General features: G+C 37.8%; 3 protein-coding genes across 6 annotated transcripts; 2 read left to right on the top strand and 1 right to left on the bottom strand.

Moving 5' to 3' along the window:
- Nucleotides 1-180: 180 nt before the first annotated feature.
- LOC18020065 (ATPase 7, plasma membrane-type) lies at nt 181-5,083 on the top strand. Of its 4 annotated transcripts, none has more exons than XM_024157066.1 (20): nt 181-301; nt 392-511; nt 621-719; nt 859-996; nt 1,082-1,216; nt 1,322-1,501; nt 1,594-1,800; nt 1,900-2,019; nt 2,112-2,231; nt 2,307-2,534; nt 2,626-2,770; nt 2,904-3,059; nt 3,156-3,394; nt 3,501-3,533; nt 3,619-3,700; nt 3,803-3,963; nt 4,104-4,286; nt 4,378-4,560; nt 4,647-4,822; nt 4,941-5,083. In XM_024157066.1, exons 1-20 carry the CDS (start codon nt 248-250, stop codon nt 5,038-5,040), a joined length of 2,859 nt encoding a protein of 952 aa, XP_024012834.1. In that variant the 5' UTR covers nt 181-247; the 3' UTR covers nt 5,041-5,083. The 4 variants fall into 4 exon arrangements, with proteins under 4 accessions (XP_024012834.1, XP_006402592.1, XP_024012835.1 ...); XM_006402529.2 differs by having other exon boundaries at nt 4,074-4,286; XM_024157067.1 differs by having other exon boundaries at nt 1,082-1,220; nt 1,326-1,501.
- Nucleotides 5,084-5,822: 739 nt separating this feature from the next.
- LOC18020064 (palmitoyl-protein thioesterase 1) lies at nt 5,823-8,168 on the top strand. The gene is made up of 11 exons (XM_006402528.2): nt 5,823-6,108; nt 6,321-6,405; nt 6,491-6,542; nt 6,642-6,662; nt 6,751-6,855; nt 7,005-7,067; nt 7,150-7,215; nt 7,296-7,334; nt 7,410-7,529; nt 7,614-7,706; nt 7,800-8,168. The coding sequence occupies exons 1-11, from the start codon at nt 6,021-6,023 to the stop codon at nt 8,079-8,081; spliced, it is 1,014 nt and encodes a 337-aa protein (XP_006402591.1). The 5' UTR covers nt 5,823-6,020; the 3' UTR covers nt 8,082-8,168.
- Nucleotides 8,169-8,250: 82 nt separating this feature from the next.
- On the bottom strand, nt 8,251-12,803 carry LOC18020063 (protein ARABIDILLO 2). Its single transcript, XM_006402527.2, has 10 exons — nt 12,667-12,803; nt 10,683-12,299; nt 10,515-10,595; nt 10,183-10,314; nt 9,840-10,055; nt 9,636-9,730; nt 9,445-9,508; nt 9,190-9,365; nt 8,793-9,099; nt 8,251-8,707 (listed from the first exon to the last, which is right to left on the bottom strand). The coding sequence occupies exons 2-10, from the start codon at nt 12,189-12,191 to the stop codon at nt 8,513-8,515; spliced, it is 2,775 nt and encodes a 924-aa protein (XP_006402590.1). The 5' UTR covers nt 12,192-12,299; nt 12,667-12,803; the 3' UTR covers nt 8,251-8,512.
- Nucleotides 12,804-13,631: the final 828 nt, after the last annotated feature.

Below are 13,631 nucleotides of genomic sequence, written 5' to 3'. Positions count from 1 at the left end.
TGAACGTTTTTTTCTGTTCCAGGTATGTGTTTATTCTGCATTCCTCGTCTTAATTCATTCACAGGTCTGCATAAATTTCGATTGAGTAGTTTTCGTTTGAGCCGAATATGTAGAAGAGATGATATCTTCAGGCACAAGGCAAATGTATTCTCTCTAAAATGATGGATAAAATAACTTAACCTCTTGCAGGATTCCATAACTGAATTTTAATAACTTCCTGCTCAAGCAAAAAAAAAGGAAGTTCGATATGACGGAGATATCAGAATCTCTCAAGGCTATCACCACGGAGAGCATTGATTTGGTATGTATTTTCTCTGACTCCCTCTGCTTCTGACAAGTTATCAAGAAAAATAGGATCAAATGCGATCTCTCATGGATCGTTGCCTTGCAGGAAAATGTTCCCGTTGAAGAGGTTTTTCAACATCTCAAATGCACGAAAGAAGGGTTGAGCTCCAATGACGTGCAGGAGCGACTTACCTTATTTGGTTACAACAAACTTGAGGAGAAAAAGGTTTTAGAAAAAATTATCTTACATTTATCTATTAGGTTTTTTTTCTTTTGTTGATCTCTCTCTCTTTTGTTTTTGTTGTGTTGATATATCATTATATTTGGTTCTGCAGGAGAGTAAAATACTCAAGTTCTTGGGGTTCATGTGGAATCCACTTTCATGGGTCATGGAAGCTGCAGCCCTCATGGCCATTGGTCTTGCACATGGAGGAGTATATCTTTTGCTCCTTGTCAATATTAATTAGTCTTTTCTTCTTCTTCTTCTTCTTCTTCGACGATATGTAATTAAGTGAAATTGTGGAAAACAGTTTTGAGATACTGATGAAACTAATTTGTCTCCAAAAATTTCAGGGCAAGCCACCGGATTATCACGATTTCGTGGGTATTGTGGTCTTACTTTTGATAAATTCAACAATCAGTTTTGTAGAAGAAAACAATGCCGGAAATGCGGCTGCTGCTCTCATGGCTCAGTTAGCCCCTAAAGCCAAGGTATATATTATTCCTTGTTGTTGTTGCCATTAAGATGGTTGTAATTAACTATATAGTAGCTTATTTACTAATAAAATTGTTTCAGGCCATCCGCGATGGGAAATGGAACGAGATAGATGCAGCCGAGTTGGTTCCAGGAGATATAGTTGCTATCAAGCTTGGAGATATCATTCCTGCTGATGCTCGTCTTCTTGAGGGAGACCCTTTAAAGATTGACCAGGCAAGTTCTCTGCTTCTTCTATACATGCTTAATTCAGGAATATTATAACTCTCTCTCTCTCTCTCTCTATGGACTAATCTTGGAATAGATTTATCTTTTCTCCAGTCAGCACTTACAGGTGAATCACTTCCGGTAACCAAAAATCCTGGTGCTTCAGTGTACTCTGGCTCAACTTGCAAGCAAGGTGAGATTGAAGCGGTTGTTATAGCAACTGGTGTCCACACTTTCTTTGGAAAGGCAGCTCATCTTGTGGACAGTACTACCCATGTTGGTCACTTCCAGAAGGTTTGTTCACACTTGTCTTTTGGAGTGTACAAAACTTTTGTGTATAAAAATAATGAGTAAATACAAAACTTTTTGTGTATTGAATTTGGCAGGTTTTGACAGCAATAGGAAATTTCTGTATCTGCTCGATAGCAGTAGGAATGGCGATTGAAATCGTTGTGATATACGGTCTCCAAAAGAGAGGGTACCGTGTTGGTATCGATAACCTTCTTGTCTTATTGATTGGTGGAATCCCCATTGCAATGCCTACTGTTCTCTCTGTTACAATGGCCATTGGTGCCCATCGCTTGGCTCAACAGGTCAAATAATAACAAAAGTCTTTTTAAAAAGACAACTTAATTTTGTTTGGTTCTTGTGTTTCTTTATAATGACATTAATGGTAATAAAATCCATTTCAGGGTGCCATAACAAAGAGAATGACAGCCATTGAAGAAATGGCAGGAATGGATGTTCTGTGCAGTGACAAAACTGGTACTCTCACGCTAAACAAGCTTTCCGTTGACAAGAATCTAATCGAGGTTTGCATATCTTTCCTTCTCCATTATTCTTTTACTTTGTGGAGTTACATAGATCCTGATGATGTCACTAATTTCCATCTCTAATGTTACAGATTTTCAAGAGAGGCATCGACAAAGATATGGCTGTGCTTATGGCTGCAAGAGCTGCACGTTTAGAGAACCAAGATGCTATTGATACTGCAATCGTCTCCATGTTGTCTGACCCGAAAGAGGTATCCATCTTAAGACTATATTCAGTTACCATGTATTCAAATTACCATTTATTGAAAAGAAGCTTTTGTATTCAGGCACGTGCTGGAATTCAAGAACTCCATTTTCTACCATTCAGTCCAGCTAATAGAAGAACTGCACTAACATACCTTGATGGAGAAGGCAAAATGCACCGAGTTAGCAAAGGAGCTCCTGAGGAGATCTTGGATATGGCACACAACAAATCAGAAATCAAGGCCAAGGTACATGAGACAATCGACAAATTCGCAGAACGTGGCCTAAGATCCCTTGGGTTGGCATATCAGGTGAGACATAATTATTAACGTACTCTTTCGAAGTTAACTTAATTTAAGTGTGATATCTCCTCTGATTACGCTGTCAAATTTCGAATTATAGGAAGTACCAGATGGTGATGTTAAAGGTTTAGGTGGTCCATGGGACTTTGTAGCTCTGCTTCCTCTGTTTGATCCTCCTCGTCATGACAGTGCACAGACTATTGAGCGAGCACTTCATCTTGGTGTCAGTGTTAAAATGATCACAGGTACACAAAAGAAAAGCAAGCGTGTGTTTCTCTTTGCGCAATTCTTGTAGCTCCTCCTACTCAGACTTTTGTATTCAGAACTCGTGAATTCATGTGTACTCATGAAAACGTCAAAAATGATGATACTTTTCAGGTGACCAGCTTGCAATTGCCAAAGAAACAGGAAGAAGGCTTGGAATGGGCACAAACATGTACCCATCTTCATCTTTGCTCTCTGATAACAACACTGAAGCTGTTTCAATCGATGAACTTATCGAGAACGCAGATGGTTTTGCCGGAGTCTTCCCTGGTAAACCTTACTTGCCTTGCAAACTACGTTTTGTTGTAACTATATATGGTCTTTGAGGAAGATATCTGACAAATACCTTTTTATGATATTTTTTAGAGCATAAGTATGAGATTGTTAAGAGATTACAATCCCGGAAACACATTTGCGGTATGACTGGTGATGGAGTGAATGACGCACCAGCATTGAAGAAAGCTGATATTGGAATTGCTGTGGATGATGCCACTGATGCTGCTCGTGGTGCTTCTGATATTGTCTTAACAGAACCTGGACTTAGTGTTATCATCAGTGCTGTTTTGACTAGCCGTGCTATTTTCCAGAGAATGAAAAACTACACGGTATCATAAATTAATTAATGGCTCAGCCTGATCATATATATTGACTTATATCAAACCTGATCAAGCTTAAAAATGAATGTTTCTCTTTTTTACCTTCATTTTGCAGATATATGCTGTTTCCATCACTATACGTATTGTGGTAAGTTTCTACACCGGAGATGCATCATATTTTCACAAATAATTAAGTCTTGTTTGCCACCAGATAATACTTTGAATTTTTTCAGATGGGTTTCACGCTTCTATGTGTCTTCTGGGAGTTTGACTTCCCTCCATTCATGGTTCTTGTTATTGCAATCCTTAACGATGGTTAGTTAATTACTGTTAGAAGCTATTCAGCTTAAGGTTGTTTGCTTGTGCTTTAAAGCCTAGTATATGATCTCTGATAAATCTGCTTTCTTGGTTGAAAAGGTACTATAATGACCATATCAAAGGACAGAGTGAAGCCTTCTCCAACTCCAGATTGTTGGAAACTCAAGGAAATTTTTGCTACTGGAGTTGTCCTTGGAGCTTACTTAGCCGTCATGACCGTTGTGTTTTTCTGGGCAGCATATGAAACTAACTTCTTCACTGTAAGCTTATACATGATCATCCCTTTTCTTTTGGTTTAATTTGACTCTATATATAATTTTAACTGTACAGGCACAATAAATATCTTTCTTTCTTTCTTGTTTGGCCATAGAAAATATTCAATGTGAGAGACTTCAACCAGCACCATTTCGACATGAAAGACAAGAAAGTGGCTGCACATCTGAATGAACAGATGGCTTCTGCTGTGTACCTTCAAGTCAGCACCATCAGTCAAGCGCTCATCTTCGTGACCCGTTCCAGGAGCTGGTCTTTTGTTGAACGTCCTGGTTTTCTTCTTGTCATTGCTTTCCTCATTGCTCAGCTGGTAATTATTTAAACAACATCTTCTTCTCGATCATTCCTTTATTTATTTATTTTATACTTCTGTTAATGTAATTTTGAACAAAACAAAAAAGGTTGCATCGGCGATAGCAGCATTGGCAACTTGGCCTTTTGCTGGAATCAGAAGCATTGGATGGGGTTGGACTGGAGTTATCTGGATATTCAACATAGTAACTTACATGTTTCTTGATGTTATCAAATTCGCAGTCCGCTATGCTCTAAGTGGCAAATCCTGGAACCGAATGATCGAGCAAAGGGTCAGTACATGATAAATATATATAATGACAAAAACCTCTTAACCGCTTCACAATTTACATTTGGCCTAACTAGAACTCGTTGCCAGATTGCACTCACAGGTAAGAAGAACTTTGGGAAAGAACAAAGAATGGCTGCGTGGGCCACCGAGCAGCGTACACAGCACGGTTTAGAGACAGGTCAAAAACCCATGTTTGAGAGAAATGGCGCAACCGAGCTTAACAATATGGCTGATGAAGCTAAAAGACGCGCAGAACTTGCAAGGTTATAATTTTTTCGATAACTTTCTCTTGTTTTTGTATATTACAGATTGTTAGTTTATGTCCTGTTTCAGAGATTTGAACTCTCATGATTTCTTTTTTTTTTCTGATGAAATTTGCAGAATGAGAGAGCTTCAGACATTGAAGGGGAAAGTTGAGTCGGCTGCAAAGCTGAAAGGCTATGATCTTGACGATGTTAACAATAACAACTACACAATCTGAGACTTTTAATCTCTGCCTACATTTATTTTTATGTTTTATCTTCTTCTTCTCCTTTTTCTCTATACAATACTATTATTCTTGATATTGACATTTATTCTGATATCTTGGTTGAAGATGTCTAATGTTGTTATCTCTCATTTGAAGCTTGTAACTTTTTTACGTTTATTTGATGAAAAAATCAAATACTTGATTGGTTTTGTTCGGCTCTTAAATAAAGAACACACAATGTTAAACTCTTGTTTTGGTCTCTCTTCATTCATCATGAGAATAAAAAAGTGTTGAGTTTTGTTGAAGGAGTATAATAAATCAGTAAATTGTAATCGTATATATAAGAATATGAATTTCAGATTGTATGCTTATACATGCGTTGTTCATCCAAAGTGTGTTCTACAACCAAATTAATCATCTATAACCACCACTCAAATTTAATCAGATATTTAACTTTAGCAGTTAAAATTTACAGAGTCATTTGGATACCAAATCAAGATTCGAAGCAGACCGGTTTAAACAAGTTTCCTTTGTAAGCAGCATTTATAAAAGACATTGGAATGTTAATAAGTTACCTGAGTATGTTTGTTTCTCATCAAATCTTTGTGATCTCGCCTTTACACGCAAACCTGCAATTTCTCTGTTGACAAATTGACCACACGCGCTTAATTCGCACGTGAGACTACGGAATCCAACTAAAAGTCAACTAACTCACTAGCGCGTGTTTCACACGTGCCGGTCTGTTGTATAAGAAACTGCCATTCTTATCGACCAAACAATAAAATTCTCTCCGATCCTTCGAGAGATATATAAAATCCGGTCGGCGACGAGACTAAATTCGCCGGCGAAGATCATTCCGATACCTGAGATTACGAACACCTTTAATTCTCCCAACAAAACGCTAGATTCAAGATTCTGTTACCGGAAAAGGGGATTTTTTTTTTGCTTTTTCTGCTCGAGTTTTATCCGTTTGAATTACAGGAAGAAGAAAAATGGCTTTTCTTAAGGCAGGAATTATTTTTGCCTTAATATGCACTTTCGTCTCACTCGCGTCTTCTGTTCCTTTCATTGTTCTGCATGGTAATTTGTAATCTTTGATTTTCCCTTTTCTACTATTTGAATGAATTGATACTGCAACAATCATGTTCTTATTGGTGAAGTTAGTCATTTAATTATTTCCATATTTTCTCCTCTTTTACTTGAAGATTATTCAGTTTTTAACTGTCTTTAGGTTTTCGAATTTCCAAATCTCTGGAAAAGAAGTGAAAGAGTTTTTGTTTTTGCTGTCTCAGGAATTGGGGATAAATGTAGTAATGCAGGAGTGAAACATTTCACAGAGCTTCTTAGTGATTGGTCTGGTTCTCAAGGATATTGCTTGTATGTCTACGTCCTCATTTATTTATTCAATTATGGCTCGAATTTTGTATCTAATCATCAATTGTTATGTTCTTTGTAAATTAAGGGAGATTGGGAATGGCTCGTGGGACTCATGGACCATGCCCCTTCTTGATCAGGTGATTTCACATGTTGGAAACTTGTATGTGTATATGCCGGAAAATAAACAATAAAAATCTAATTTTTGGTCTCTCGTTTTTTATGTGTGTGTTTTGCAGACAGCGGTTGTTTGTGAGAAGGTCAGATAAAACTGCATCAAGTGTTTTGCTGCTAATCTTGGCTTTTGGAAAAATCCATTTTCATTATGTATTTGTTTAAATACCATAGGTGAAGAGTATGCCTGAGCTCAGTGACGGTTACAGCATTGTGGGGCTTTCTCAGGGTAACATGATTGGTCGAGCTCTCATCGAGTTTTGCGATGGAGCTCCACCTGTAAGTCCCTTATACAAACACACATATATGCCTATGTGTATGCATGTTTTTATACTTGTTTGGTTGTGAGATATGAAAGGGCCATGCTTTTGTTCTAGCTTTTTCAATCTTTTATATATTTCCTGTAATATGATTATTGCGGTTAACAGGTTAAGAATTTTGTATCGGTAGCTGGTCCTCATGCTGGCACTGCATCGATTCCTTTCTGTGGCGTGAGTATCTAATTCCCTCCGGAAATTTTGGTTTCTTCTTTGACATGGGGGCTTGTGTTGTAACATTTTCTTGATTATGCAGGCTACTTGGATTTGCATCATGTTGGACAGTATGATCAAAACAGAGATCTATAGCGACTATATGCAGGTACTATGTTCATACTGAGAGTTTTTTTACAGCTGCTTCGTGCTTTTATGTTACAGAAGTGACATCTGATTGAGTTTCAGGAACATTTGGCTCCTAGCGGTTTTCTCAAAATCCCAACTGTAAGTTTTCTTTAGAGGTTTTTGAATGTTTTGGATTAGACTTTCCATTCTTGTTTTAACCAAATGCTTTCATAGGACATTGCGGGATACATGGAAGGTTGTAGGTTTCTCCCTAAGCTAAACAACGAACTTCCAGTTAAAAACTCGACATATAAAGAGAGGTTCTCAAGCTTGGAGAATCTTGTGCTTATTATGGTCAGTCATCGCTTCTCTGCTATTAAGTCACAAGTTTCTTTCGATGGTAATTTTTGTTTTTTGTTTTTTGGGGATCAAATGTAGTTTGAGCACGATACAATACTGATACCTAAAGAGACCTCATGGTTTGGATATTATCCTGATGGGTCTTTCAAGACCATTCTCCCGCCGCAAGAGGTAATAAATCCTTTCATCATTGTTTTTCAAATGGCTCAATTTTGGCGTTAACTTAAGACAAGTGTTTGGACTTTTTTTTTTTTCCTTTTGTAGACCAAGCTCTATACCGAGGACTGGATCGGTTTGAGAACTTTAGACGAAGCTGGAAAAGTGAAGTTCGTTAACGTCTCTGGAAATCATCTTCAGATATCTCATGCAGACATGAAGAAGCATATAGTGCCATACCTCTGTGACGAAGCATCATCATCATCCATAAGTATGGCAGTTTCCGAGTCTTCTTCCTCACACCGGTGGCTTCCAAGTGTTGGGAACTTCATTATAGATCTGATTGGTCCGGAAGTGGATCAGCTTCAGCTTGTGTTGCGTCATGTCTGAACCATATGTTCATGTTGCTGTTTGTTTGCTTACTAAACACAATCGTTACATGATAAGTTTGTAACTTGAAGATAAAAACAAGAAAAAGCGTAGCAAAATCCCTCTGAAAAGGTTCCTATATTTATGATAAAAATGTCAAATATCTATGTCACAGTAAATGGACAGAGCCTAAAAGGGGGAGAAAGAACACCAATGATTCTGTTATTACAGAAAATTTTCAAAATGAGATACGAAACATAAGTTACATAAACATCATCACACTTTTCTGTCTTTAATCTGAATCAAACATCTTCTGGGACCAAAGTCTTGAGGGTTTTGTAGTTGCAGCATGAGCCTGATCCTTTTGCTTTTGCCTGACTTGTATGGTTTGAGAGATACAGAGATATACTATCACTATATAAATGGTAACAAAAAGGCTCATATAAATTTTATTATAAGATACTTGTCTTTCCTTTTGAAGATTCTGCCTGGTGATGCTCGAGATTGCGAAGCACAATTTTTGCAAAAATCTTAGCCTCACGAGGCATATTCGAAGCTGCAGCTGCAGAACGCAAGACTCTGGCTTCTCCAGCGCTCTGCATCAAGCTTGCATGATGCATCGCGTGACGACCTCCAGGTATTGTAAACTGCATTTTCATCGCTTTAGTACCAAAATGCAACTGATTTAAAAGCACACAAACAAATCCTTAAAATACACGCATAACAGTGTACCTGGAGAAGCGCAAAAGCTGCACATGCTTTGAGTATAGAGGAAGGGTTTCGCAACATTGTAACAAATCTTCCAATTTCGGAACCACTGCATCTCAAGTGGCCAGCTTCAGGGATTCGAGCTTTCTCTGAGACTGGTGCTAACATCGATGGAGCTGATGATAAAGCAGCAGCTGCAAAGATTTGGGGTTCCATGAAAGTTGTAACAAAACCTTCAATATGTTTAAGAGCCATTGCTCTAGCACCAACTAAGCTAACACTTTTAGTTGTACTTTCTGATGAAGTCCCTATCATCGCATATTCATCCATCCTGTGTAGATAAAGAAAGATACAAAGTCAGACTTATTAAATAGAGAAAATTCTATCTTGAATGTGGATATGATTTTAAGCTTTTGAGTACCTTCCATCAAACATGTATGCTAATGCTAATGCTGCCATGAAACGAGCCATTTTGGAAACAGACGACGAACAAAGGTGAACAAGAGCTATAACTCCTCCTTCCGCCACAATGCGGAGAGCATTACCAGGATTATAAGCAAGATTCCACAGAGCTCCCGCAGCAGTTTCATGTACATCCTTGGGAAAGGTCAAAGCTGGATCAGATTAACCAAAACGACCGGTGCATGAGAACATAAACGGAAACAACAATGTTTACCTCAGCTTCGGATCTTGCAAGAGCAATTAGAGGCGGAATACCACCTTCATGTCCAATTGCAATGCTGATAGAAAAATGACGGATCATTAAGGTTTTTACGTAAATAGCTTTTGCATGGATAGCAAGCTGCATTAGTAGTACATGCACCCACACAGAAATAAATAAGTAAATGAAAATCAAATGGTTGCCACCTGTTTGCTTCTGAGACTGATAGACCCCAAAGAGCACCAGCTGCTCTCTCTTGCAGACCTGTAGATGCATTTGAACAGGACTTCGCAAGTGCCACCTGATATATAATCAGAAACAAGTGATAAGTTGCCCGAAGATGAAGGTGAGCACACATAAATGGAAATAATTTAAAATAAAAATAGAGGAAATAAAAGGAAACATAATACCAAGGCTTCAACACCACCAAATGCAGCAATGGATTCTCGATTCTTGTCATCGAACGACAGATTCCAAAGAGCACCAGCAGCTTCCTGTTTAACACCTTCATGAGGCGATTGCGTAAGCTGAACAAGAGCTTCTAATGCACCAGCCTCTTGTCCAACAGCAGCATTATTATCGTTGCTATCACCATGAGCAGCAAGATTAGCCAAAGCACGAGCCGCCTGAAAAAGACCATTTGTCAGAAACCCAGTTCAGACAATCACTAGCATCCATAACTTAATATCACCACAAGCATTGAATCAAACCAAAAAAATATATAACGAGGTGCATTTCAAAACAAGGAAGTACCTGTTCTTGTGCACCTTCATACTTGCAGTTCCGAGCTAGCATCACCAAGGCATGCACACCTCCTGCTCTTGCAACTTCTGTGCTACACTTATCGTCTGCTGCTAAATTCGCTAATGCCCCAGCAGCACGTTCCTAAGCACACAAAAAGGGTAGCTTTCTCCGTTTAGAAAGAACAAACTATATTAAAATAACACTGAAAGTTACGAAAATATAATTTACCAAATCGAGCAAAATCTTTGTATTATATGACCGAGATACCTCCATCTTTATAATAAAAAAACATCTACTTATCAATTCAAAAGTGTGAGGCTTTAAAGGTGGCAAGCGTGTACCAGAACTCCATCGCAGCCATTTGGCCATCTAAAGATAAGCTCGACTAACGCATTCACTCCTCCAGCTTGAGCGATCGCGTTCTAACAGAGAAGAAACAGGAAACAACAATATTAGTTAAAGAGGAAATGGTTCATGTGTTTTTTAACTATTTTCCAAGGGGACCATACCTTATGCTCTTCTCCAACAGAGAGATTCCATAGTCCACCAGCAGCTTCTTCAGCCACAAGCCTATTCATAGACTTTGCCAAACCAGCAAGAACATTGATCCCTCCTTCTTCAGCAACAGCCTTTGCAACTTTAGCATTTACCGACAAGTTTGCAATAGCCTTTGCAGCTTCTGATTGAAGACCTTCTCGCCAAGATGTAGCAAGTTTTAGAAGAAGTCGTATGCCTCCATCTCGCATAACTGTTTCGGCTCTTCCACAGTCTATACTAGCATTCTCATCATCAACAACAATGAAAGTCGCAAGTCCTGTTGCCGCTCTCTCTTGGACATCCTCTTGTGAGCTTTGCATTAAACTGAGAAGCAACGCAGCTCCCTGATTCAGCCAGAAATCGTTTAATCCTTGTGAATTGCTCTCTGCAATTCGTAGAAGCGTATGAGAAATGATCCACTCAATCCAACGCATTATTTCATCAATGCTTTTATCCTTTCTTATCAAATCTCTCCAGTATGAAAATATATCCTTTGGTTTCTTTGTGTTATCGGCAAATATGGAAGCTAGCCCATCAAACGTATCGTTAAAAAGAGCAAGCAAGACTTTTCCTTTGAATCTATCGGAGCTGAAACTTTTATCCTCTTCGAGAAATGGGCAGTTTAAAGCACACAGAACTTTCAAGCTCTGCGATGATTTCAACAACCTGGAAACTGCAGTATGGTCAATGCTTGTTCTCGAGACATCCAAAGCGGTTAATTTTGGAAGCTTCTCCCAATTCTCTGTTGCAACTTTCCAGTTCATGTTTGATGTCCCGGCAACAGAGAGGTAGCGAACAGATACCACTTTTCCCAGTGCCTCTTCGTTGATGTTGAGGCAATCTAAGAAACCAAGATCACTGAGCTGTGGGCAATGCTTGGCCAAAGATTCAATTGCCTCAGAACTAACATCTCTCATTCCAGAAAGCCGAAGCTTTATAAGTTTTGGACAGCAAAAGGCTACAACTCTTATAGCATCACTAGTGATCCTCTCACAGAAGTCTGGTCCAAGTTGGAGGCTCTCAAGAGCTTCATGGCGTGCTGCGATCATAGACAATGTAGCATCTGTTATCTTCCTACAATAGTCTCCGCTTATCTCAAGCAGATTCCTTGCTCTGAGATGAATTATGGCATCAGCAGAGTCAACGCCACGAAACCTAACCTTGTGAAGATTAGCACACCTAGTTGCAAGAGAAGCTGCCACTGAAAGATCAAACTTGTGAGCACGAAGATCCAATGAACCCCACAAACAAGGAGAAGCACCAAGGCTTCTCCATGTCCTACAGGTCGATGCTAAGCTAGCTCGATCGCGATAATTCAATCGAGTGAACAGATGAAGCACCGTGTCATAAGGCAACCTAGTCCAATCCACATACTCTTTAACCTTAGGTGCTAAATCCTCATCGCCAAGCACAAGAAAACTTGGTGATTCAACCTTGTTCTTTCCATTTTCCTCCACTCTCTGACGCACCCTACGACTCATAATCTTGATCGGATGTATATATTTTTAGACACTATTGAGCAATCCGCTTGTAGCTACAATGGCTAAATCATCATCTCACAGATCCTACTTCGCCTACAAAATCCAAACCTGTAAAACCAACAAAAAAAAAGATAGAAAGATTTTTAAAAACTCCCCAATTTGGCAAATCTAGATACCCAATGGCTTCAAAACTAATATCCCATTGCTAATTCAATAGAAATCAAATCCAAATAACCGAGAGAACGAGAATGCTCGCCAGTTTATGAGGACAAAACCCCTTGAATTGATAGGCAACGAGGGGACTTAGAGATAACAAAAGCTCTGGCCTTACTATTCGAATTCAATTCACAGAGACTCCAATGGAAATAAAAAGAAAAGTGAAGGAGTGATGATGGTCGGAGAGAATTCAAGAGAAGAGCCCAGAGCAAACTGTTTAACATAGAAACAAAATACGAAAAGGGCATAATCAAAACACCTTAAAGTAATCTCCTTTAGAACAACAGAAGAAGAACTTGTCTTCCTTTATTCCGAGCGACAGAGAAAGAAGTAAGAATTTTGAGGAATTGGGGAATGAGGGTGGAGAGAGACGAGAAGGGCGGTGTTGAAAGAAGAGCTCATATAGGCAAATTGTAATTGTAAGAGAAAGAGAGCATCAATCACCTCCTTTTGCACGGTACATTATATATTACCACCAATTACCATTCCTCTTTTCTTCTCTTTTTTTGAAGGAATTAAGATTTTTTCCATACACTTACCATGTTCTTTGATTAAAATTTTTATAAGTAATTTTGTTTACATACAAGTGTTCTAAAATAAGTCATTTTTCAAACAATATTTAATACCTAACTTACTTTTTTTAAAATGTAATGTTGATTAGTATCAAACATATTAATCAACAAAATTTTCGTTTGTAATACAAAAATATATTAAAATTTGTATATTAATGAGTATAATCAGAGTTTTCGCGGATAAATATAGAGGTTATATAAAAAAATTATTTGTTGAATTTAAATTATAAAATCTACTTCCTCCAGATTTATTTAGTTGTTGTTTTAAAGTTATGCACACAGATTAAGAAAATATTAATTGTATTAGTTTTTCAATATAAAAACATTATTAATTATCTATTTAAACACAATTCAACCAATAATAAAACAAATTGCATAATAAAAATAATTTTTTAAAAAAATTAGTAAATATTCATTGAAAACTGAAAACGACAACTAATTTAAAATAAACAAAATTTTTTAAAATGACAACTAATAAAAAACGGAGAGAGTAACTAATTTGGAATTATTCACATCAATTTAAAAAAATGACGGTCAAATCTTTAAAATATAATGATTATATTTTTCAATCATAAATTTCAAGATATATGTACCTATTTTTTGGTAAATACATAATTTATATAAAATTGATAGATACATAATTAATTTTTCT

The sequence above is a fragment of the Eutrema salsugineum genome, unplaced genomic scaffold, assembly GCF_000478725.1.
Source record: "Eutrema salsugineum unplaced genomic scaffold, Eutsalg1_0 scaffold_19, whole genome shotgun sequence".
In the NCBI taxonomy this organism is placed as follows: domain Eukaryota; kingdom Viridiplantae; phylum Streptophyta; class Magnoliopsida; order Brassicales; family Brassicaceae; genus Eutrema; species Eutrema salsugineum.
The sequence above is the reverse complement of the archived record's forward strand: the minus strand, read 5'-3'. Positions and strand labels throughout refer to the sequence as shown.

Coding starts and splice junctions, on each gene's coding strand:
- LOC18020065 (XM_006402529.2), top strand. CDS start 248: ATGACGGAGATATCAGAATCTCTCAAGGCTATCACCACGGAGAGCATT. Junction 997..1,081: donor AGTTAGCCCCTAAAGCCAAG/GTATATATTATT, acceptor AAATTGTTTCAG/GCCATCCGCGATGGGAAATG. Junction 2,771..2,903: donor CAGTGTTAAAATGATCACAG/GTACACAAAAGA, acceptor GATACTTTTCAG/GTGACCAGCTTGCAATTGCC.
- LOC18020064 (XM_006402528.2), top strand. CDS start 6,021: ATGGCTTTTCTTAAGGCAGGAATTATTTTTGCCTTAATATGCACTTTC. Junction 6,406..6,490: donor GGTTCTCAAGGATATTGCTT/GTATGTCTACGT, acceptor TTGTAAATTAAG/GGAGATTGGGAATGGCTCGT. Junction 7,216..7,295: donor TCTATAGCGACTATATGCAG/GTACTATGTTCA, acceptor ATTGAGTTTCAG/GAACATTTGGCTCCTAGCGG.
- LOC18020063 (XM_006402527.2), bottom strand. CDS start 12,191: ATGAGTCGTAGGGTGCGTCAGAGAGTGGAGGAAAATGGAAAGAACAAG. Junction 10,315..10,514: donor ATGGCTGCGATGGAGTTCTG/GTACACGCTTGC, acceptor TTGTGTGCTTAG/GAACGTGCTGCTGGGGCATT. Junction 8,708..8,792: donor CAGCTTTTGCGCTTCTCCAG/GTACACTGTTAT, acceptor ATGAAAATGCAG/TTTACAATACCTGGAGGTCG.